General features: G+C 46.8%; 1 protein-coding gene across 1 annotated transcript in view; it reads right to left on the bottom strand.

The window, feature by feature from the left end:
- Positions 1-3,025: 3,025 nt before the first annotated feature.
- Positions 3,026-25,653, bottom strand: part of LOC134353477 (transcription factor PU.1-like) — a 148,872-nt gene continuing 126,244 nt past the window's right edge. Inside the window, exons 3-4 of the mRNA XM_063061480.1 lie at positions 6,759-6,915; positions 3,026-4,157 (exon numbers count right to left, since the gene is read on the bottom strand). Of these exons, the coding sequence (XP_062917550.1) occupies positions 3,847-4,157; positions 6,759-6,915 (468 nt within the window). The 3' untranslated portion in view covers positions 3,026-3,846. The remainder of the gene's footprint in view (positions 4,158-6,758; positions 6,916-25,653) is intronic.

The following is a 25,653-nucleotide window of genomic DNA, read 5'->3' as shown; positions in this document are numbered from 1 at the left end:
GTAGTTTGTCTTTCTTTTAGAACTTTTTAACTCTTTTGAAGAACTTCGACTAATTGGGGCAGCCGCTTAGTTGGGCCAAAATGGGCTGTTCCCAATGTGTCTCAATTAACTGGAATCCACTGTATATACAACTGTGCATATACTCGACAGCAATCGCCAGAGCCAGACACCAACACACAGGACTAGACAGCTGTCTTCAGTGTCAGACATACCCACCAGAGGCAAGTATAAATTCTGATCCCAACGCTTTGGTGTGCTGAGTGTTGAGATGAAGAAAGGGGAGGACAGTGCTGGAGAGGGACAGCAGGAGCCTCGGATAACAGTACTCCTCTGTAATCTCCCTCCGTCACCGAGACCAGTTGCGGAAATGGCAGTGGGAACTTCATGTGAATTTCTATACAAGCTAGTCAAAAATGGTTCAGATTCCGGGCTGCAGATCACCCTTGGGACTGTGTTTTTCTGACTGATTTGTGCTCACCATGTGCGAATCCTTTTTAATCACACAGACTGCCTCTCAGCCCCTTTTTGGTTTGAGTATGAACTAATTCTGGATGCCCTGAAATAGCTATGCCGGCATATTGTTGGATTTTTGAAGAGTCCACATTTTAGAAGGAAGTGTTTACAGATGGTTATTCAGAAACATTTCCTTTGACACCACACAGCCCTCGCCCGCAGAGAGTCTGACCTGTGAAAGAGGAACTCCCCGCTCATTCCAAAACCAGGAAAAGGAAAGATCTCAACCACATTGCAGAAAAAAAGATGTGGTGGGGGGAGGGCGGGGAGAGGAAGGGTGGGGGAGGGAAGAAAAAGAAAGGACAGAAAAAATCATCTTCCACAGCGCCAGCAGCGGAGAGTTTTCCCCAGCAGAATTATTGCTGGCTGGTACATCCCAGGGTGCGGGAATAGCTGTTGAGGGATGCACTGAAGCTCGGTGCAGTGGGGAAGAGTCGCGGTCACAAGTCATGGGACACGAGAGACTGTGCGGGGGCTGGGATATACAGCAAACACTCTGCTGGATGAGCTCAGTGCATTGAGCAGCAGCTGTGGTGACGGGGGAGAGGAGCTGTTGGGTTCTTGGCTCCTTGCTGCCTCTGGAGCGGGAATCCATAGAAGCAGAGAGGGAATGGGCCTTTTCAGCCCATAAAGTGTGTGCTAACCACTTACCCTTTGCATCTACATTCCCATCAACTGCCCCCAGATTCTGCCACTCTCCTTCACGGACACAGCCCCTAATTAACCCCACCACCTGTGGGAGGAAACGGGAACATCCGAGGAGAAACCTACGAAGGAAATTGTACAAATTCCTCACAGACATAGGGCCTGAGCCTGTCTCTCTCAGTCTGTGAGTCAGTAGCACCACCGTGTTGTCCTGCTTCATGAAAAAGGGCAGATGCTGGAAATCCGGAGCAACACACCCACAATGCCGGAGGAACAGCAGCTCAGGCAGCATCTATGGAGGGTACCATGTCCTGATGAAGGGTCACGGCCTGAAACATCAACTCTTATTTCCCTATGAAGATGCTGACTGTCCTGTTGAGTTTCTCCAGATCTTATGTGTGTTGTCCTCACTGTCCTTCAGTGTCAGAGCTTCACAGTTTTTTGGAAGCAATCTGCTTCACAGAAACTTGATGGATTCTGGTGTAAACTCAGTGGCCACTTTATTAGGTACACCCGTACAACTGCTCATTAATACAAATATCCAATCAGTCAAACAAGTGGCAGCAACTCGATGCATGTAGACATGGTCAAATAGGTTCAATTATTGTTCAAAATGAGCAAGAAATATGAACTAAGTGACATTGACAGAGGAATGATTGTTGATGCCAGACAGGGTGCTTTGCGTATCTCAGAAACTACTAATTTCCTGGGATTTCCACGCACAACAGTTTCTAGAGTTTATAGAGAATGGGGCAAAAAACAAAAAAAAAATCCAGTGAGGGGTAGTTCTGTGGCAAAAATACCTCGTTAATGAGAGAGCTCAGAGGAGAATGGCCAGACTACTTTAAGCTGACAGGAAGATGACAGAAACTTAAATAACCACACGCTACAGCAGTGGTGTGCAGAAGAGCAGCTCTGAATGCACAACATGTCAAACCTTGAAGTGGATAGATTACAGCAGCAGAAGACCATGTAATTAAGCCTTGATGATAGTTGTAGCCCTGCTGTAAATAATCTCATGCTGAAATTATGGTGTATGCAGAGAAAGTTGCCCTGAAGAGTTTGCCTTTGAGGTTGTGCTACTGCTTGATTCTCCTCTGTCCTTTACAACAGGGTGGAGAGGGTAATAACACATTCTCTTTCGTCTTCATAAGAACCACACCTCAGTCACACTAATTTTTATTCAAAATTAAAAATAAAAGTCCATAAATACAATGAATAAAAGCTAAATCATCACTTCACACAACTCTCTGTAAATCAGTCATTCCCGAGGACATGAAAACCCGCTCGTTCAAGGGGGCCATGGCCAGACCCACATACCCCACTCTAGTACTCACGCACCCCCACATACCCGACTCTTATACTCACACTCCCACCCCACATACCCCACTCTAATACTTGCACTCACCCCACACATATCCCACTCTAATACTCACACCCCCCCACATACTCCACTCCAATACTCACACTCCACCCCTACATACCCCACTCTAATACTCACACTCACCCCCATACATACCCCACTCTAATACTCACACTACCCCCCACATACACCACTCTAATGCTCACACACCCTCTCTACAGACCCCACTCTAATACTCACACTCACCCCCATACATACCCCACTCTAATACTCACACTACCCCCCACATACCCCACTCTAATGCTCACACTCCCACACATACCCCACTCTAATGCTCACACTCCCCCACACATACCCACTCTAATACTCACACTCTAATATTCACACTCCCCCCACACATACCCCACTCTAATACTCACACTCCCCCTCACACATACCCCACTCTAATACTCACACTGCCCCCACATACCCCACTCTAATACTCACACTCCCCCCGCACTTACCCTACCCTAATACTCACACTCACCCACATACCCACTCTAATACTCACACTCCAGGTACACTTGTACCTCACCTACGCCAAACCCTCACACACACACACACACACACACAACATACTCACACAAAACCCTCACTCACACCAAACCCTCACTCACACCAAACCCTCACACACATCACGCCCTCACACAATACCCACCCTTAACCCCATACAGAGCACAATTCACAACCTCAGACACTTACACAGCCCACCCATAACCCCCTGCACAGCCACACACCATCCTGCCTGAGCCTGTACCCTAACCAGACACAAGCCCATGGACGACCACACACTATGCAACACAAGATTTGGCAGGAGGAGATGGTCAGTGTGTCAGGTCACCATGGCTCGCCACAACTGTAATGCTGTGGAAGGGTGGTGGTGGTGAGGGAGGTGGAGACACACGAGGATGATGGGAAATGGGGGAAGGAGGGTATCTCAGGAGGCTGGAATAGGGGTAGAAGAGAGAAGAGGGCAGGGTAGGAAGTGGAGGCATTTCGGATGGAAAGGAGCAGGGAATCAAGGTGCATGTATTGGAGGGGATTTGGTGAAGAGTGGGTGAGGACAGGTATGGAGAGGCAGGCAGGGAATTGTTGAGGATGAGGAAGTGATAGGTGAGGGAGGAGAGATGGAGGTGGAGGCAGAGGAGGAACCATGATGGACTGATGAGTTTTTGCTCTGGTACTTCCCTCACCCAGCTTGTGACTCTGCCCAGTGAGCTCCCCAGGAAGACAAGCGTTGATGAGGGGAAGCAGGAAGGAGAATGGTTGTCGGATGGGTGCTGGGTTCAATGAGTGTAATGCTTCCACTCTCCTCTCCCCATCACCTCACCACTGAACTGATAGGTCAGCTTCTTCTTGATCTTCCTCACCTCACCCGTCTTGCCATAATTGCGAAGAGCTCGGGCCATTTTCTGGTAGGTCATTTTTTTCCGGTTGCCCTTCTGCACCCCCCAGCGATGGGCCAGCACCTCCTTGTGCTTGGAGGAGAACTGAAAGGTGCCTTTGTCCTTGTCCACCCACCAGATACTCTCCTTCATATCACCGCTCCGGAGGAGATCCAGGAGGAACTGATAGAGTCGAATCTTCTTCTTGTTCCCTGTCATCATTATTATTCATTATTTCTCATTATTATTCATCATTCCTCATTATTCATCTTTTGCACTATTGTCCATTTTGTTACTTACAGTAATTTTTTAACATCTTGCAACGTACTGGTGCTGCAAAACAATGAATTTCACAACATATGTCGGTGACAATAAACTGATTCTGATTCTGTTTCAGAGAAGGGCACAGGTCAGGGATGTGAGACAACAAGATATCCTAAACTGTCCTCTGATGTGGCCAAGCAGAACATCCAATAGGGACAGGCGATGAATGTGCCAATGAAAGGAAGCCAACTGAGTTGACACCAGTCATGGCGTGAGGAGAGAATTGAGTCTCACGAAGGTTCTAGATTGGTCAAGAGTCTGAGGACTTTACTCTTCCTCAGCAGCTCTTTGAACACTGTTTATCCTTCAGATCAATAACACTTCATCAGAATGTTCTGATAAAGGATCTCCAACCCAAAATATTGACTCTGTTTCTCTCTCCACAGATGCTGACTGACCTGTGTAGTCTGCCTTTACTTCAGAGTTCCAGCATCTGCAGTTTTTAGTCCATTCTATGATTTTCTCTCCATTAGCTGCTCCAGTTCTGGCAGCCCTGTCATCAGCTGACGTGGCTCTGGGCTCTGAAATCTCCTCCCCCAACCTCAACTTGTGAAAGGATGCATTTTGGTAAGTTAAACCTGGACAGGTCTTACACAATGAGTGGCTGGGCCCTAGGAAGCGCTGAGAAACAGAGGCACAAGTACATTGTTCCCTGAATGTGGCGACACAGTAGGCATGGTGTTGAAGAAGACAGCTAGATTGCTTGCCTTTGCCTGTATTGGCATTGGCACTAAGTACAGTATTCGGGATGTTTGTACAGGTTACTGTTGAGGCCACAGGGCAGTATGGAGTGCAGGTCTGGTTGCTCAGCCATTGCAAGTATGTAATTAAGCTGAAAAGGGTGCAAAAAATATCTATGAGGATGTTACTAGGACTGCAAACCCTTAGCTATAGAAGGGGCCAGATAAGCTAGGACTCTTTACCTTGGAGTGAAGGAGGTTGAGAGCTGACCTTGTAATGATTTATAAGATTATACAGAGCATAGATAGAGTGTGGTAAAGTTTAAGGATGTTGGGAAAGTAAGAAATGATTCTTGGACTCTTGTAAATAATGGGTTGAAGAACTTAAGTGCCACCCTATGTGTGTTAGTGAACAAATTCTGTTGCTTTCTCTGAAGAATATGCCCGTAGTTTGTTTAGATTAACAGCTCACTTGATTAGCTGCCTTTTCAAGGTGACATGAGGGCTAAGCTCACATAGGTCATGCTTTACTGTTTTGTTCCACTGATTTCGGTCTTTTCTTTGGAGAGGCTCAATGATAAAGACATCTGTCTGTAATTAAGTCAGGGGCCGAGCGAAAGGAATAACTGATACGGAGTGGACAATATATCTATTTGTAATTAAACTCTGATTTAGTGGACTCTCTTATCTAAGAAATTGGGTTTCGCTTCTAACTGACTTGGCATACCGTTGTAACTGAGTGTTCTTTGTCTGCCCATTCTATAAATTGTAGCATTTCTGTTTTAAAATCAGAAGCTCGTTTGCACCGCCAGAGAGAGAGACTCTGTCTCTTTGATGTTCGGCTTCGAGCTCCTCGCCAGTTGAACTGGGAACAATAAACTAGTGAAGAGGTTAAAGTTATTAACTGTGTGGTGTGATTATTAGTCCGGCAATTTTTTAAGTTTACAGGCGAACAGCCACAGTCTTTTTTCTTCGGTTGGGAAGTCCAAAACCAGAGCATGTAGGCTTCAAACAAGAGGGAAATTATTTAAAGGGTATCTGAGGAGCATCTTTACCACACAGAGCATGGCAGGTGGTGGGAGACAGTTGTAGACCTGTACAATTACAATCTTTAAACATTTGGACAGATTCATGGATAGGAACGATTAGAGGGTTTTGGCCAAATGCAGACAAATAGGGAGGCATCTTGACTGGCACGAATTGGTCAGACTAAAGGTCCTATTCCCATGCAGCATAACCCTGTGACCCTGTACCTCCTCTTCCTCGCTTCTCCTTCCTCCTGTGGCCAAGCATTAAAGTTTGCCACACTTTACTCTGGTGAAGCACTCACACGTTTTGCTGAAGGGATGTATAAATGGACACTGCTAATGTAACTAGTAAGCCCCAATGTCTCCTAACCAATGAAGTCACAATGAATAACACACAGAATGCTGGAGAAACCCTTAGGCAGCATCTGTGGAGGGAAATAAACAGTTGATATTTTGAGCTGAGACTCTTCATCAAATTTGGGGTGGAAGGCCACACTGACCTGCCCAGCCCTACTTTGAGGAAGCACCGTGACTTGCCCCTCACTGCCGTCTGACCCTCTGACATGGGCTTCATGTGTCTATCTCCCTCTGTACCTCCGCCCCTCCATCTGCCTCTGTGCCTCCGCCCCTCACTGCTGTCTGACCCTCTGACATGGGCTTCTTGTGTTCATCTCCCTCTGTGCCTCTGCCCCCTCACTCCCCTCCGTCTGCCCGTGTGGAATCAGCATTCCTGTTTTCACACTGGTCTGTCCTTTCTCCCGCCATCACACTCTGCACTTGCCTGATTCTGCCCCAGCCATCTGAGCAGCAGGTTCAGTGGTTTCTGTCTCTCCGTCGGACACTTCCAGTGGTGGGCTGTGCCTCTCCAGATCCTCCTCATCAGAGCTGCGCTCGGCCAACTGCGTGTACTGTTGGTACCAATGTGGTATGTAGGGCACCTGTGGTTCAGAGAGAGGGCAGTCGTCACAAGCGGCACCTCCTAACATTACCATGTCACCTAGGGTGGGGTACGACCCCGAGTCTAACCACCAGCAGCACTCACCTCTGACCTGGGAAAACTCGAGGTGATGAACCCATCAACAACACCTCACTAATGCACTTCTGATTTATTTTATTTCTTATTGTAACTTTTAGAAAATTTCACTGCACCACTGCAAAAACACAGGGAATTTCATGACATACTATATGGCAGTGATGATAACCTGTTTGCAATTCTGATTCTGGTCTGAAACTAGATGGGGACACAGATATAACGTCCCCCTGTGTCCATCCAATCCCTCCATTTTGTTTTCTGTCATTCTGGTTACCCTCTCACCCCTTCTCTTCCCCTCCCCACCCTCATGACCAGCCCACCGTCTCCCTCTGCTTCGCCACCTCCTTCCTTTTATTTCATGAACTACAATCCTCTCCTATCAGTTTCCTCCTTCTTCTTCTCTTTATCTCTTCCACCAATCACCTGCCAGCTTCTCACATCATCTCCCCCCCGCCACCTCATGTGGTCCCACCAATCACCTGCCAGCTTGTACTTCTCCCCCTGTGAGGGGGAAAAAGGGGAGGAGGCGTGGCATTACTGGTCAGGGATACTATTACAGCTACAGAAAGGGTGGGTAATGTAGCAGGATCCTCTTTATCCTCAGTATGGGTGGAAGTCAAGAACAGGAAGGGAGCAGTTACTCTATTAGGGATATTCTATAGGCCCCCTGGTAGCAGCAGAGATACAGAGGAGTAGATTGGGAGGCAGATTTTGGAAAGGTACAAAAATAACAGGGTTGTTATCATGGGTGACTTTAACTTCCCTAATATTGATTGGCATCTGATTAGTTTCAAGGGTTTAGATGGGGCAGAATTTGTTAAGTGTGTCCAGGACGGATTCCTGTCAAAATATGCAGACAGGCCGACCAGGGGGAATGCCATACTAGATCTAGTATTAGGTAATGAACCGGGTCAGGTCACAGATCTCTCAGTGGGTGAGCATCTGGGGGACAGTGACCACCGCTCCCTGGCCTTTAGCATTATCATGGAAAAGGATAGAATCAGAGAGGACAGGAAAATTTTTAATTGGGGAAGGGCAAATTATGAGGCTATAAGGCTAGAACTTGCAGGTGTGAATTGGGATGATGTTTTTGCAGGGAAATGTACTATGGATATGTGGTCGATGTTTAGAGATCTCTTTCAGAATGTTAGGGATAAATTTGTCCCGGTGAGGAAGATAAAGAATGGTAGGGTGAAGGAACCGTGGGTGACAAGTGAGGTGGAAAATCTAGTCAGGTGGAAGAAGGAAGCATACATGAGGTTTGGGAAGCAAAGATCAGATGGGTCTATTGAGGAATATAGGGAAGCAAGAAAGGAGCTTAAGAAGGGGCTGAGAAGAGCAAGAAGGGGGAATGAGAAGGCCTTGGCAAGTAGAGTAAAGAAAAACCCCAAGGCATTCTTCAATTATGTGAAGAAAAAAAGGATGACAGGAGTGAAGGTAGGACCGATTAGAGATTAAGGTGGGAAGATGTGCCTGGAGGCTGTGGAAGTGAGTGAGCTCCTCAATGAATACTTCTCTTCGGTATTCACCAATGAGAGGGAACTTGATGATGGTGAGGACAATATGAGTGAGGATGATGTTCTGGAGCATGTTGATATAAAGGGAGAGGAGGTGTTGGAGTTGTTAAAATACATTAGGACAGATAAGTCCCCAGGGCCTGACGGAATATTCCCCAGGCTGCTCCACGAGGCTAGGGAAGAGATTGCTGAGCCTCTGGCTAGGATCTTTATGTCCTCGTTGTCCACGGGAATGGTGCCGGAGGATTGGAAGGAGGTGAATGTTGTCCCCTTGTTCAGAAAGGTAGTAGGGATAGTCCGGGTAATTATAGACCAGTGAGCCTTACGTCTGTGGTGGGAAAGCTGTTGGAAAAGATTCTTAAAGATAGGATCTCTGGACATTTAGAGAATCATGGTCTGATCAGGGACAGTCAGCATGGCTTTATGAAGGGCAGATCACGTCTAACAAGCCTGATAGAGTTCTTTGAGGAGATGACCAGGCATATAGATGAGGATAGTGCAGTGGATGTGATCTATATGGATTTTAGTAAGGCATTTGACAAGGTTCCACAGGGTAGGCTTATTCAGAAAGTCAGAAGGCATGGGATCCAGGGAAGTTTGGCCAGGTGGATTCAGAATTGACTTGCCTGCAGAAGGCAGGGGGTCGTGATGGAGAGAGTACATTCAGATTGGAGGATTGTGACTAGTGGTGTCTCACAAGGATCTGTTCTGGGACCTCTACTTTTTGTGATTTTTATTAACGACCTGGATGTGGGGGTAGAAGGGTGGGTTGGCAAGTTTGCAGACGACACAAAGGTTGGTGGTGTTGTAGATACTGTAGAGGAGTGTCGAAGATTGCATAGAGACATTGATAGGATGCAGAAGTGGGCTGAGAAGTGGCAGATGGAGTTCAACACGGAGAAGTGTGAGGTGGTACACTTTGGAAGGACAAACTCCAAGGCAGAGTACAAAGTAAATGGCAGGATACTTGGTAGTGTGGAGGAGCAGAGGGATCTGGGGCACATGTCCACAGATCCCTGAAAGTTGCCTCACAGGTGGATAGGGTAGTTAAGAAAGTTTATGGGGTGTTAGCTTTCTTAAGTCGAGGGATAGAGTTTAAGAGTCGCAATGTAATGATGCAGCTCTATAAAACTCTGGTTAGGCCACACTTGGAGTACTGTGTCCAGTTCTGGTCGCCTCACTATAGGAAGGATGCGGAAGTATTGGAAAGGGTACAGAGGAGATTTATCAGGATGCTGCCTGGTCTAGAGAGTATGCATTATGATCAGAGATTAAGGGAGCTAGGGCTTTACTCTTTGGAGAGAAGGAGGATGAGAGGAGACATGATAGAGGTGTACAAGATAATAAGAGGAATAGATAAAGTGGATAGCCAGCACCTCTTCCCCAGGGCACCATTGCTCAATACAAGAGGATATGGATTTAAGGTAAGGGGTGGGAAGTTCAAGGGGGATATTAGAGGAAAGTTTTTTGCTCAGAGAGTGGTTGGTGCGTGGAATGCACTGCCTGAGTCAGTGGTGGAGGCAGATACACTAGTGAAGTTTAAGAGACTACTAGACAGGTATATGGAGGAATTTAAGGTGGGGGTTATATGGGAGGCAGGGTTTGAGGGGCGGAACAACATTGTGGGCCAAAGGGCCTGTACCGTGCTGTACTATTCTATGTTCTATGTTCTATCTGACCTTCTGTTTCTTTTGGCTTCTGCCCCTTCCTTTCTAGTTCTGATGAAGCATCTCCATTGTCTGTCTGACCTGCTGACTTCCTCCAGCATCTTGTGTGTGTTGCTCAAGGTCTATCAGATTACCACAACACCATCAAGATAGGAGCAAAAAAAGGGCTCCTCCATTCCATCGTGTCTGATCCATGTCCCTCACACCATTCTCCTGCCTTCTCCCCATAATCTTTACACCCTGGCTAATCAAGAGTTACAGATGACAAACTCTAGGTCAAACTCAAGGCTTAGGGTGCATTTAAATTAGATCATGTTCACAGGTCGTGATGGACAGGCACAAGGAAAAAGCTGCCAGCAGCATCGCAGACAATGGCTACAGAAAGCTCATAGAAGGCAGTGACTAGAGAGAGAAAATGAGACTGTACAAAAAAGAGATATTTGTGTTAAAAAAAACATAGAGTCAAGTCCATGGTAGTGCAAGGAATGGTCTGTAGCGTTCTGTTGCTAAGGTCGATTCAGAGTTGTAGTCTGTAGTATTCTGTTGCTAAGGTCGATTCAAAGTTGTGCAGGTTGGTCTGGGACCTGATAGTTGTAAGAAAGGATCTGTTCCTGAACCTGCTGGCGTGGGCCTTCAGGCTCCTGTACCTGCTGGCTGACAGTAGCAGCAGAGAGAGGAAAAGCCACAGGTGATGTGGCAGTTGGCAGGAGGAGAAGACGGCAGCGTGCCGCGCGTGCGCAGCTCTCCGGTGAAAATATCGTATCCGTTAAATAGGGGCCATGGACAATTCTGATTTGATGGAGAATGGACGTGAAAGTACAGAGGAACATCTGGAGAAATTTCTGAAACGCCCGTTCGCTGCTGTCGTTACTGTGTGGTCGGGAATCTTTCGGAGGGTAGGCCTCAAAATCCCCGGCATAGCCTGCTTTTGGCGACCGAGAAGGAGGTCGAATCGTTCGGACAGAGATGGCGCTCAGTACTCGGTGTCGGAGAGCTGATCAGAGCTCGAAGTTTTCGGATGACTCAGAGTCGGATTGTGATTCAGGGAGAGTTTTTCTTCCTTCTCCCGTCTGCGTGAGATGTGGGACATTTGAGAAACTTTGAACTTTACTGTGCTCACAGACTTCTTCATCAAGTTATGGTATTGTTACACTGTTTGTAACTGTATGTTATAATTATGTGGTTTTTTTCAGTTTTCTCAGTCTTGGTTTGTCCTGTGTTTTGTGATATCACACTGGAGGAAATAATGTATCATTTCTGAAAGCATGCATTACTAAATGACAATAAAAGAGGACTACGTGTCTCCATAATCATAGTTCCTCCTGTAGATAATGTCAATTGTTGTGACAATGATGGACTGCTTTGTTGGTCTTACTGAAGTGAGTAAAACTGTGAGGAAATTGTCAGGCTGACTATTGGGAAGATGTTTCCCCTGGTGTGTATCTAGAACTAGACTGTTGATTTTGGATTAGAGGTTGTCTGTTTTACACATTAATGAGGAGGAATTCTTGCGTTCTTGTGCCTTAGAGTTGCCATACCAGGCCGTGATACAACCGGTCAGCAGTGCATCTGTAGAAGTTAGTGTATTTGGTGACATGCCAATTCTCCTTAAGCTTCTGAGAAAACAGAGTGGCTGGCCTGTAAAGGGAAGGAGAGATTTAGTGGGATGATTCCAGAGATTGATGCTTTGCCTTTTTACCTTATGATCAGAGATGAGTGAAAAGCTAAAGCAGGGGAGCACAGAGAATAAACAATGGGGGGGGGGGGGACAGTGCAGTGATCAGTGTTACCTCAGGGACCATTGCAGGGGCCACAGCTATTCAGAATATATTAATGATTTCATGAGGGGATAAAGCTGGTTGGGCTGATGTGTCAGCCTCTACCACCACCCCTGGCAGTGTCTTCAAGATTCAATCTTGTTTAATGTCCTTTCCAGTGCACAAGTGTAAAGGAGAATAAAATAATTGTTACCCAAACTCTGATACAGCACAAACAAAGGTATAAAATAATGAACACAATAATAATAAATACATAAGATAGCTTATATACACAGATTGACAACAACACACTGCATCGATGGAAACCTGGAAAGATGCACTATTTACCGAGCAAGCGTGGGAAAAGAGCTGGGCTGCTGGTCAGATTGAAGCTGAGGGACTTCAGGGTCTCTATGCCCACCATACTACTAGCTAATGTGCAAGCCATAGAGAACAAGGTGGATGATCTTAAAGGGAGACTCACAGGGAGATGCAGAACTGCTGTGTATTCTGTTTCACCGAGACCTGGCTCTCCCCTACCACCCCCGACTGTGTCATCCAACCGGAGGGATTTTCGATCCATCGGACGGAGGAAACGGATGAGGTCCTCCGTGACTGCTTTGAATCGGTAGACTCTTAGTATTCAAGTACTCGGCAGCTAACCTCGTTGAGTATGCCTCAGCTTTCACGGACTTTATTTGGAAATGCACGGAAGACTGTGTGTCTCGCAAGACGATCCGGGTATTAGAAACATAGAAAATAGGTGCAGGAGTAGGCCATTCGGCCCTTCGAGCCTGCACCGCCATTTATTATGATCATGGCTGATCATCCAACTCAGAACCCCGCCCCAGCCTTCCCTCCATACCCCCTGACCCCTGTAGCCACAAGGGCCATATCTAACTCCCTCTTAAACATAGCCAATGAACTGGCCTCAACAGTTTCCTGTGGCAGAGAATTCCACAGATTCATCACTCTCTGTGTGAAGAAGTTTTTTCTAATCTCGGTCCTAAAAGGCTTCCCCTCTATCCTCAAACTGTGACCCCTCGTTCTGGACTTCCCCAACATCGGGAACAATCTTCCTGCATCCAGCCTGTCCAATCCCTTTAGGATCTTATACGTTTCAATCAGATCCCCCCTCAATCTTCTAAATTCCAACGAGTACAAGCCCAGTTCATCCAGTCTTTCTTCATATGAAAGTCCTGCCATCCCAGGAATCAATCTGGTGAACCTTCTTCGTACTCCCTCTATGGCAAAGATGTCTTTCCTCAGATTAGGGGACCAAAACTGCACACAATACTCCAGGTGTGGTCTCACCAAGGCCTTGTACAACTGCAGTAGTACCTCCCTGCTCCTGTACTCGAATCCTCTCGCTATAAATGCCAGCATACGATGAATTACGAGGTCAAGTCCCTTTTAAAGGCTAGAGCTGTGGCTTTTAGGTCCAGGGATACCAGTCGCTACACGGAATCCAGGGGGGAACTCCGGAAAGCCATTAAAGGTGCCAAGAGGCAATATCGAGCCAAGTTGGAAGCCCAGGCTACCAAAGGGATGCCAGTAGACTATGGCAGGGTCTAAATGAGATCACTGGGTGCAAAGAAAAGGCTGGGAATATCAATAACCTTAGCGCTTCTCTTCCTGACGAACTTAACGTATTCTACGCAAGATTCGAACAGAAGAGGAGCGTCCCGCTCCCTCCGGATGAACCGGACCTGGTGGCATCGAGATTCATTGTCACCGAGGAGGATGTTAGAAGGGTCTTCCTGAAGATAAATCCAAGGAAGGCGACGGTCCCAGATGGCGTCCCAGGACGTGTTCTCCGGGCCTGTGCAAGTGAGCTAGCTGGAGTGTTTGCTGACATCTTCAACTGCTCCTTGCTTCAGTCTAAGATCCCCTCGTGTTTTAGGAAGGCAACGTTAATCCCAGTGCCGAAGAAGAGCAAGGTGGCATGCCTGAATGACTGTTGACCTGTGGCTCTGACATCAATTGCTATGAAGTGCTTCGAGAGATTGGTTATGGCACACATCAACCACAGTCTACCGGTCAACCTCGACACTTTGCAATTCGCCTACTGGAGCAACAGGTCGATGGCAGGTGCCATCTCCCTGGCCCTACATTCCTCCTTAGAACACCTGGAGAATAAAGACGCATATGTAAGGCTCCTTTTCATTGACTACAGCTCTGCCTTTAATACCATCATTCCAAATAAACTGATTCCTAAGCTCTGGAACCTGGGCCTTAGCACTCAGGTCTGCAGCTGGATCTTCAGCTTCTTCACAGACAGGACCCAGGCTGTAAAAATAGGGGACAAGCTCTCCTCTACAATCACTCTGAGCACCGGTGCCCCACAAGGCTGGGTACTCACTGTACACCTATGATTGTGTAGCCAAGTTTCCATCAAACTCAATATATAAGTTTGCTGATGACACAACAATTGTAGGCCGTATCTTGGGTAATGATGAGTTTGAGTACAGAGAGGAAATTAAGAACCTGGTGGCATAGTGCGAAGACAATAACCTATCCCTCAACGTCAACAAGACGAAGGAATTAGTTGTTGACTTCTGAAGGAGTAGCGGACAGCACGACCCAATTTACATCGGTGGTGCGCAAGTGGAACGGGTCAAAAGCTTCAAGTTCCTTGGGGTCAATATCACAAATGACCTGACTTGGTCCAACCAAGCAGAGTTCACTGCCAAGAAGGCCCACCAGCGCCTTTACTTCCTGAGAAAACTAAAGAAATTTGGCCTGGCCCCTAAAACCCTCACTATTTTTTATAGATGCACCGTGGAAAGCATTCTTCTCGGGTGCACCACAACCTGGTATGGAAGTTGTCCTGTCCAAGACCGAAAGAAGCTGCAGAAGATCGTGAACACTGCGCAGCACATCACACAAACCAATCTTCCGTCCATGGACTCACTTTACACCGCACGCTGTCGGAGCAGTGCTGCCAGGATAATCAAGGACACAACCCACCCAGCCAACAGACTTTTCGTCCCTCTTCCCTCCGGGAGAAGGCTCAGGAGCTTGAAGACTCGTACAGCCAGATTTGGGAACAGCTTCTTTCCAACTGTGATAAGACTGCTGAACAGATCCTGACCCAGATCTGGGCTGTACCCTCCAAATATCTGGACCTGCCTCTCGGTTTTTTTGCACTACCTTACTTTCCGTTTTTCTATTTTCTATTTATGACTTATAATTTAAATTTTTAATATTTACTAATTTTTAGTATTTTTAATATTTAATATTTGTAATCCAGGGAGTGGGAAGCACAGAATCAAATATCGCTGTGATGATTGTACGTTCTAGTACCAATTGTTTGGCAACAATAATGTATAAAGTATAAATTAAAAGACTGATTGTGTGTCCATAAAGTGACGCTGGGCACAGGAGTGTCTGTACGTAAGGTGACTCCTGACAGGAAATGATAAAGTAGTGGTGGTTGGGGGTGTGGAGGGGTGGGTTAGTGAGTGGAGGTGTTGATCAGCATTACTGCTTGGGGAAAGTAACTGTTTTTGAATTTGGTGATCCTGGTGTGGATGCTATATAACCTCCTCCCTGAAGGGAGTGGGACAAACAGTATGTGAGCTGGGTGAGTGGGATCTTTCATGATGTTGCTTGCTCTTTTCAGTCACCTTTCTGTATCTGGGTCCTTGATGGCAGGTAGGCTGGTGCCAGTGATGCCTTGGGCAGTTTTGACTACCCGTTGGAGAGCCTTCCTGTCCACAGCAGTGCCCGTACCATGCAGAGATGCAACTCGCCACTGTGCATCTGTAGAATGATATTGATGTGCAATGTCCAGCTCTCTTCAGCTTCCTCACAAAGCAGAGGTATTGGTGAGCTTTCCTGATTGTGTAAACTGTGTTCTGGGACCATAAGAGGTTGTGTGGGATGTGCACTCCCGGAAGTTTGAGACTGCACAGTTTCCACTCTTGTGCCTCCAATGTAAAGAGGGTGTGAGAGGTGCGAGTTCTCCTGAAGTCGGTAAACATCTCCTTTGTCTCATTGACACTGAGGAAGAGGTGACTTGCCTTGCACCAGGCCCCAAGTTATTCCACCCATTAGTCCCTCTCTGTAAGCCGTCTCATCGTTGTTGCTGATGAGCCCCAGCAGGGCCTTGTCATCAGCGAAGTGATTACTCAGGCGTTTGGCCATGCAGTTGTGTCAGCAGAGTGTACAGCAGTGGGCTCAGCACTCAGCCCCGGGGTGGGTGGCACACCCCAAGCACTTACCACTCTGCGGAAAAAACCTACCTCTGACATTTCTCCTAATCTTTCCTGCACTCACCTTAAAACACATTGGCCATTGCTGCTCTGGGAAAAAGGTGCTGTCTATGCCTTTTATAACCTTATACATCTCTATCAAGTTACCTCTCACCATCCATCACTACAAAGAGAAAAGCTCTTGCTTGCTCAACCTATTCTCATATCCTAATCCAGGCAGCATCCTTGCAAATCTTCTTTATAGCTGTCACATCCTTCCTATAATGAGGTGACCAGAACTGAACACAATACTGTAAGCAACACACATCAAAGTTGCTGGTGAACGCAGCAGGCCAGGCAGCATCTCTAGGAAGTGGTACAGTCGACATTTCAGGCCGAGACTCTTCGTCAGGACTAACTGAAGGAAGAGTTTGTAAGAGATTTGAAAGTGGGAGGGGGAGGGGGAGATCCAAAATGATAGGAGAAGACAGGGGGGGAGGGATAGGGCCAAGAGCTGGACAGATGATTGGCAAAGGGGATATGAGAGGATCATGGGACAGGAGGTCCGGGAAGAAAGACAAGGTGGGGGGAACCCAGAGGATGGGCAAGGGGTATAGTCAGAGGGACAGAGGGAGAAAAAGGAGAGTGAGAGAAAGAATGTGTGTATTAAAGTAAATAACTGATGGGGTACGAGGGGGAAGTGGGGCATTAGTGGAAGTTAGAGAAGTCGATGTTCATGCCATCAGGTTGGAGGCTACCCAGACGGAATATAAGGTGTTGTTCCTCCAACCTGAGTGTGGCTTCTAATTTACAGTCGAGGAGGCCGTGGATAGACATATCAGAATGGGAATGGGATGTGGAATTAAAATGTGTGGCCACTGGGAGATCCTGCTTTCTCTGGCGGACAGAGCATAGGTGTTCAGCAAAGCGGTCTCCCAGTCTGCGTCGGGTCTCGCCAATATATAGAAGGCCACATCGGGAGCACCGGACACAGTATATCACCCCAGCCGACTCACAGGTGAAGTTTCGCCTCACCTGGAAGGACTGTCTGGGGCCCTGAATGGTGGTAAGGGAGGAAGTGTGAGGGCATGTGTAGCAGTTGTTCCGTTTACAAGGATAAGTGCCATACTGTAAGTATGTTCTAACCAGGGTATCACAGAGCTGAAACATCAGTTGTGTCTCTTGAACTCAAGCCCTGACCAATAAAAGCCAATGCACTGTATGTCTTTTTAACCACCCTATCAGCTTGAAGGTACAGTAAATGGGACTTTGTCCTTCTTAGATTTGAATACAGGAGGGGGTGAGCAAGGGTGCAGAGATGAAGGGGTTAACCTATGAGGAGAGATTGAGTCACCTGGGACTATACTCTCTGGAATTCAGAAGAATGAGAGGGGATCTTATAGAAAGATATAAAATTTGAAAGGGATAGATAAGAGAGAAGTAGGAAAGTTGTCTCCGTTGGTAGGTGAGACTAGAACTAGGGGACATTGCCTCAAGATTCAGGGGAGAAGATTTAGGACGGAGATGATGAGAAACTGTTCTTCCCAGAGAGTGGTCAATCTGTGGAATTCTCTGCCCAGCGATGCAGTTGAGGCTTCTTCACTGAATATATTTAAGATACAGTTAGATAGATTTTTACATAGCAGGGGAATTAAGGGTTATGGGGAAAAGGCAGGTAGATGGAGCTGAGTTTACGGACAGATCAGCCATCATCTTATTGAATGGCGGGACAGGCCTGATAGGCCGGATGGCCTACTCCTGCTCCTATTTCTTATGCTCTTATGATCTTGAAAGAATGAAAGATCACTGAGCCATGGGTGAGGGGAAGTGGTCGGGGGTGGGATGTTACTAAGGTGCTGCCACTTTGTCATACATGAGGCTGGATGGTGGAGAGTTAAAATAAGATTTTGGGGCATTGGGGGATTCCTGAAGAAAGGGAGGATTGCACTGGGGGCAGAAGTACACCAGAACAGCTGCACTCTAGAAGGACAATATGGTGGAAAGCTACACCGGGAGGGAGCTACACTGGGAGGGAGCTACACCGAGAGGGAGCTACACCGGGATGGATCTACTGGGAGGGATCTACACTGGGAGGGCGAGCTGCACTGGGAGGGAGCTGCACTGGGAGGGAACTACGCTGGGAGGGAGCTGTACCGGGAGGGATCTACACTGGGAGGGGGAGCTGCACTGAGAGGGGGAGCTGCACTGGGAGGGAACTACACCGGGAGGGAGCTGCACCAGGAGGGAGCTGTACCAGGAGGGAGCTACACTGGGAGGGGGAGCTGCACTGGGAGGGAACTGCACTGGGAGGAACTGCACCGGGAGGGAGCTGCACTGGGAGGGAACTGCACCGGGAGGGAACTACACTGGGAGGGATCTACACTGGGAGGGAGCTACACCGGGATGGATCTACTGGGAGGGATCTACACTGGGAGGGGGAGCTGCACTGGGAGGGAACTACGCTGGGAGGGAGCTGTACCGGGAGGGAGCTACACTGGGAGGGGGAGCTGCACTGAGAGGGGGAGCTGCACTGGGAGGGAACTACACCGGGAGGGAGCTGCACCAGGAGGGAGCTGTACCGGGAGGGAGCTACACTGGGAGGGATCTACACTGGGAGGGAATTGCACTGGGAGGAACTGCACCGGGAGGGAGCTGCACTGGGAGGGAACTGGACCGGGAGGGAACTACACTGGGAGGGATCTACACTGGGAGGGAGCTACACCCAGAGAGAACTACACCGGGAGGGAGCTACACCGGGGGTGGGGGGGGAGTTACACTGGGAGGGAGCTGTACCAGGCGGGAACTACACCGGGAGGGAGCACGTTGTGAAATTTGTGGGTATGCAGCAGAAGTACAGAATAATAAGAAAAACTGTAAATTACGTGAAGATATATATATAATCTAAATATGTAGTGCAAAAAGAGAGGAGAAATTAAGTAGTGTTCATGGGTTCAATATCCATTCAGAAATCTGATGGCAGATGGGAAGAAGTTGTTCATGAATCATTAAGTGTGTGCCTTTGGGCTCTGTACCTCCTTCCTGATGGTAGCAATTAGAGGAGGGCATGTCCTGGGTGATGGAGTCCTTAATGATGGATGCCACCTTTCTGAGGCACCTCTCAACAGAAGCTCCGATGGAATAAGATAGATGGCAGGGGAGAAGCTGAGCATTAGAGGCAGTTTGTCAGAATGAGTGGTGTGTATACAACACCCATCGGGTTTTATCCATCGCCTCTGCATTGGACAATGTATGCAGGTAGGAAGTAGTGCCATTTTTTGGAAATGATACTGAATAGGAGGCATTGGTACTTGTTACAAGAGAACTGGACAAGGCATGGGAGTTGGTTAGAAATTGACCTAATTCAGTGTCAGGGAAATACTGGCAAAATAACCATGTCCTAATGGAAGCAGGCTTGTCACAGGGGACTTTGGAGGGCAGGACATATAATGCTGGACCAATGAAGTTGGAAGAAAACATAGAATTCTGTGTTTTAATTCAAGTGATGACAAGATAAGACAAAGTTACGATCTTGCAGAAAATCGTATGTGTAAGGACCGTACTGTGCTGCTTATTGTTGGAAATGGTGATGCAGTGGGACATCTTGTCGATCCTCTCCCTGTGTGCACATGGATTTGTCCCTGATGCCTCCTGTATTCTTTCTTATCCTTACGATGTACAATTGGCTGTGCTGAGTGTATGGGTGAGGGTTAGAAATTGGGAAGAGTTCATACAGTCAGTCGGTTAATTGGCTGTGCTGAGTGTATGGGTGAGTGTTAGAAATTGGGGAGAGTTCATACAGTCAGTCGGTTAATTGGCTGTGCTGAGTGTATGGGTGAGTGTTAGAAATTGGGAAGAGTTCATACAGTCAGTCGGTTAATTGGCTGTGCTGAGTGTATGGGTGAGTGTTAGAAATTGGGAGAGTTCATACAGTCAGTCGGTTAATTGGCTGTGCTGAGTGTATGGGTGAGTGTTAGAAATTGGGAAGAGTTCATACAGTCAGTCGGTTAATTGGCTGTGCTGAGTGTATGGGTGAGGGTTAGAAATTGGGAAGAGTTCATACAGATAGTCGGTTAATTGGCTGTGCTGAGTGTATGGGTGAGTGTTAGAAATTGGGAAGAGTTCATACAGTCAGTCGGTTAATTGGCTGTGCTGAGTGTATGGGTGAGTGTTAGAAATTGGGAAGAGTTCATACAGTCAGTCGGTTAATTGGCTGTGCTGAGTGTATGGGTGAGGGTTAGAAATTGGGAAGAGTTCATACAGATAGTCGGTTAATTGGCTGTGCTGAGTGTATGGGTGAGTGTTAGAAATTGGGAAGAGTTCATACAGTCAGTCGGTTAATTGGCTGTGCTGAGTGTATGGGTGAGTGTTAGAAATTGGGAAGAGTTCATACAGATAGTCCGTTAATTGGCTGTGCTGAGTGTATGGGTGAGGGTTAGAAATTGGGAAGAGTTCATACAGTCAGTCGGTTAATTGGCTGTGCTGAGTGTATGGGTGAGTGTTAGAAATTGGGAAGAGTTCATACAGTCAGTCGGTTAATTGGCTGTGCTGAGTGTATGGGTGAGTGTTAGAAATTGGGAAGAGTTCATACAGTCAGTCGGTTAATTGGCTGTGCTGAGTGTATGGGTGAGGGTTAGAAATTGGGAAGAGTTCATACAGTCAGTCGGTTAATTGGCTGTGCTGAGTGTATGGGTGAGTGTTAGAAATTGGGAAGAGTTCATACAGTCAGTCGGTTAATTGGCTGTGCTGAGTGTATGGGTGAGTGTTAGAAATTGGGAAGAGTTCATACAGTCAGTCGGTTAATTGGCTGTGCTGAGTGTATGGGTGAGGGTTAGAAATTGGGAAGAGTTCATACAGTCAGTCGGTTAATTGGCTGTGCTGAGTGTATGGGTGAGGGTTAGAAATTGGGAAGAGTTCATACAGTCAGTCGGTTAATTGGCTGTGCTGAGTGTATGGGTGAGGGTTAGAAATTGGGAAGAGTTCATACAGTCAGTCGGTTAATTGGCTGTGCTGAGTGTAATTAGAAATTGGGAAGAGTTCATACAGTCAGTCGGTTAATTGGCTGTGCTGAGTGTATGGGTGAGGGTTAGAAATTGGGAGAGTTCATACAGTCAGTCGGTTAATTGGCTGTGCTGAAATGAGGTAGAAGAGTTCATACAGTCAGTCGGTTAATTGGCTGTGCTGGTGTATGGGTGAGGTTAGAAATTGGGAGAGTTCATACAGTCAGTCGGTTAATTGGCTGTGCTGAGTGTATGGGTGGGTTAGAAATTGGGAAGAGTTCATACAGTCAGTCGGTTAATTGGCTGTGCTGAATGGGTGGTTAGAAATTGGGAAGAGTTCATACAGTCAGTCGGTTAATTGGCTGTGCTGAGTGTATGGGTGAGGGTTAGAAATTGGGAAGAGTTCATACAGTCAGTCGGTTAATTGGCTGTGCTGAGTGTATGGGTGAGGGTTAGAAATTGGGAAGAGTTCATACAGTCAGTCGGTTAATTGGCTGTGCTGAGTGTATGGGTGAGGGTTAGAAATTGGGAAGAGTTCATACAGTCAGTCGGTTAATTGGCTGTGCTGAGTGTATGGGTGAGGGTTAGAAATTGGGGAGAGTTCATACAGTCAGTCGGTTAATTGGCTGTGCTGAGTGTATGGGTGAGTGTTAGAAATTGGGAAGAGTTCATACAGTCAGTCGGTTAATTGGCTGTGCTGAGTGTATGGGTGTTAGAAATTGGGAGAGTTAGAAATTGGGAAGAGTTCATACAGTCGTTAATTGGCTGTGCTGAGTGTATGGGTGAGGTTAGAAATTGGGAAGAGTTCATACAGTCAGTCGGTTAATTGGCTGTGCTGAGTGTATGGGTGAGGGTTAGAAATTGGGAAGAGTTCATACAGTCAGTCGGTTAATTGGCTGTGCTGAGTGTATGGGTGAGGGTTAGAAATTGGGAAGAGTTCATACAGATAGTCGGTTAATTGGCTGTGCTGAGTGTATGGGTGAGTGTTAGAAATTGGGAAGAGTTCATACAGTCAGTCGGTTAATTGGCTGTGCTGAGTGTATGGGTGAGTGTTAGAAATTGGGAAGAGTTCATACAGTCAGTCGGTTAATTGGCTGTGCTGAGTGTATGGGTGAGTGTTAGAAATTGGGAAGAGTTCATACAGTCAGTCGGTTAATTGGCTGTGCTGAGTGTATGGGTGAGTGTTAGAAATTGGGAAGAGTTCATACAGTCAGTCGGTTAATTGGCTGTGCTGAGTGTATGGGTGAGTGTTAGAAATTGGGAAGAGTTCATACAGATAGTCGGTTAATTGGCTGTGCTGAGTGTATGGGTGAGTGTTAGAAATTGGGAAGAGTTCATACAGTCAGTCGGTTAATTGGCTGTGCTGAGTGTATGGGTGAGTGTTAGAAATTGGGAAGAGTTCATACAGTCAGTCGGTTAATTGGCTGTGCTGAGTGTATGGGTGAGTGTTAGAAATTGGGAAGAGTTCATACAGTCAGTCGGTTAATTGGCTGTGCTGAGTGTATGGGTGAGTGTTAGAAATTGGGAAGAGTTCATACAGTCAGTCGGTTAATTGGCTGTGCTGAGTGTATGGGTGAGGGTTAGAAATTGGGAAGAGTTCATACAGATAGTCCGTTAATTGGCTGTGCTGAGTGTATGGGTGAGGGTTAGAAATTGGGAAGAGTTCATACAGTCAGTCGGTTAATTGGCTGTGCTGAGTGTATGGGTGAGGGTTAGAAATTGGGAAGAGTTCATACAGTCAGTCGGTTAATTGGCTGTGCTGAGTGTATGGGTGAGTGTTAGAAATTGGGAAGAGTTCATACAGTCAGTCGGTTAATTGGCTGTGCTGAGTGTATGGGTGAGGGTTAGAAATTGGGAAGAGTTCATACAGTCAGTCGGTTAATTGGCTGTGCTGAGTGTATGGGTGAGTGTTAGAAATTGGGAAGAGTTCATACAGTCAGTCGGTTAATTGGCTGTGCTGAGTGTATGGGTGAGTGTTAGAAATTGGGAAGAGTTCATACAGTCAGTCGGTTAATTGGCTGTGCTGAGTGTATGGGTGAGTGTTAGAAATTGGGAAGAGTTCATACAGTCAGTCGGTTAATTGGCTGTGCTGAGTGTATGGGTGAGGGTTAGAAATTGGGAAGAGTTCATACAGTCAGTCGGTTAATTGGCTGTGCTGAGTGTATGGGTGAGTGTTAGAAATTGGGAAGAGTTCATACAGTCAGTCGGTTAATTGGCTGTGCTGAGTGTATGGGTGAGTGTTAGAAATTGGGAAGAGTTCATACAGTCAGTCGGTTAATTGGCTGTGCTGAGTGTATGGGTGAGGTTAGAAATTGGGAAGAGTTCATACAGTCAGTCGGTTAATTGGCTGTGCTGAGTGTATGGGTGAGTGTTAGAAATTGGGAAGAGTTCATACAGTCAGTCGGTTAATTGGCTGTGCTGAGTGTATGGGTGAGGGTTAGAAATTGGGAAGAGTTCATACAGTCAGTCGGTTAATTGGCTGTGCTGAGTGTATGGGTGAGGGTTAGAAATTGGGAAGAGTTCATACAGTCAGTCGGTTAATTGGCTGTGCTGAGTGTATGGGTGAGTGTTAGAAATTGGGAAGAGTTCATACAGTCAGTCGGTTAATTGGCTGTGCTGAGTGTATGGGTGAGTGTTAGAAATTGGGAAGAGTTCATACAGTCAGTCGGTTAATTGGCTGTGCTGAGTGTATGGGTGAGTGTTAGAAATTGGGAAGAGTTCATACAGTCAGTCGGTTAATTGGCTGTGCTGAGTGTATGGGTGAGGGTTAGAAATTGGGAAGAGTTCATACAGTCAGTTAATTGGCTGTGCTGAGTGTATGGGTGAGGGTTAGAAATTGGGAAGAGTTCATACAGTCAGTCGGTTAATTGGCTGTGCTGAGTGTATGGGTGAGTGTTAGAAATTGGGAAGAGTTCATACAGTCAGTCGGTTAATTGGCTGTGCTGAGTGTATGGGTGAGTGTTAGAAATTGGGAAGAGTTCATACAGTCAGTCGGTTAATTGGCTGTGCTGAGTGTATGGGTGAGTGTTAGAAATTGGGAAGAGTTCATACAGTCAGTCGGTTAATTGGCTGTGCTGAGTGTATGGGTGAGTGTTAGAAATTGGGAAGAGTTCATACAGTCAGTCGGTTAATTGGCTGTGCTGAGTGTATGGGTGAGTGTTAGAAATTGGGAAGAGTTCATACAGTCAGTCGGTTAATTGGCTGTGCTGAGTGTATGGGTGAGTGTTAGAAATTGGGAAGAGTTCATACAGTCAGTCGGTTAATTGGCTGTGCTGAGTGTATGGGTGAGTGTTAGAAATTGGGAAGAGTTCATACAGTCAGTCGGTTAATTGGCTGTGCTGAGTGTATGGGTGAGTGTTAGAAATTGGGAAGAGTTCATACAGTCAGTCGGTTAATTGGCTGTGCTGAGTGTATGGGTGAGTGTTAGAAATTGGGAAGAGTTCATACAGTCAGTCGGTTAATTGGCTGTGCTGAGTGTATGGGTGAGTGTTAGAAATTGGGAAGAGTTCATACAGTCAGTCGGTTAATTGGCTGTGCTGAGTGTATGGGTGAGTGTTAGAAATTGGGAAGAGTTCATACAGTCAGTCGGTTAATTGGCTGTGCTGAGTGTATGGGTGAGGTTAGAAATTGGGAAGAGTTCATACAGTCAGTCGGTTAATTGGCTGTGCTGAGTGTATGGGTGAGGGTTAGAAATTGGGAAGAGTTCATACAGTCAGTCGGTTAATTGGCTGTGCTGAGTGTATGGGTGAGTGTTAGAAATTGGGAAGAGTTCATACAGTCAGTCGGTTAATTGGCTGTGCTGAGTGTATGGGTGAGTGTTAGAAATTGGGAAGAGTTCATACAGTCAGTCGGTTAATTGGCTGTGCTGAGTGTATGGGTGAGTGTTAGAAATTGGGAAGAGTTCATACAGTCAGTCGGTTAATTGGCTGTGCTGAGTGTATGGGTGAGTGTTAGAAATTGGGAAGAGTTCATACAGTCAGTCGGTTAATTGGCTGTGCTGAGTGTATGGGTGAGGGTTAGAAATTGGGAAGAGTTCATACAGTCAGTCGGTTAATTGGCTGTGCTGAGTGTATGGGTGAGGGTTAGAAATTGGGAAGAGTTCATACAGTCAGTCGGTTAATTGGCTGTGCTGAGTGTATGGGTGAGTGTTAGAAATTGGGAAGAGTTCATACAGTCAGTCGGTTAATTGGCTGTGCTGAGTGTATGGGTGAGTGTTAGAAATTGGGAAGAGTTCATACAGTCAGTCGGTTAATTGGCTGTGCTGAGTGTATGGGTGAGTGTTAGAAATTGGGAAGAGTTCATACAGTCAGTCGGTTAATTGGCTGTGCTGAGTGTATGGGTGAGTGTTAGAAATTGGGAAGAGTTCATACAGATAGTCGGTTAATTGGCTGTGCTGAGTGTATGGGTGAGTGTTAGAAATTGGGAAGAGTTCATACAGATAGTCCGTTAATTGGCTGTGCTGAGTGTATGGGTGAGTGTTAGAAATTGGGAAGAGTTCATACAGTCAGT

This window comes from Mobula hypostoma, chromosome 11 (genome assembly GCF_963921235.1).
Source record: "Mobula hypostoma chromosome 11, sMobHyp1.1, whole genome shotgun sequence".
NCBI classification, from domain to species: domain Eukaryota; kingdom Metazoa; phylum Chordata; class Chondrichthyes; order Myliobatiformes; family Myliobatidae; genus Mobula; species Mobula hypostoma.
The sequence above is the reverse complement of the archived record's forward strand: the minus strand, read 5'-3'. Positions and strand labels throughout refer to the sequence as shown.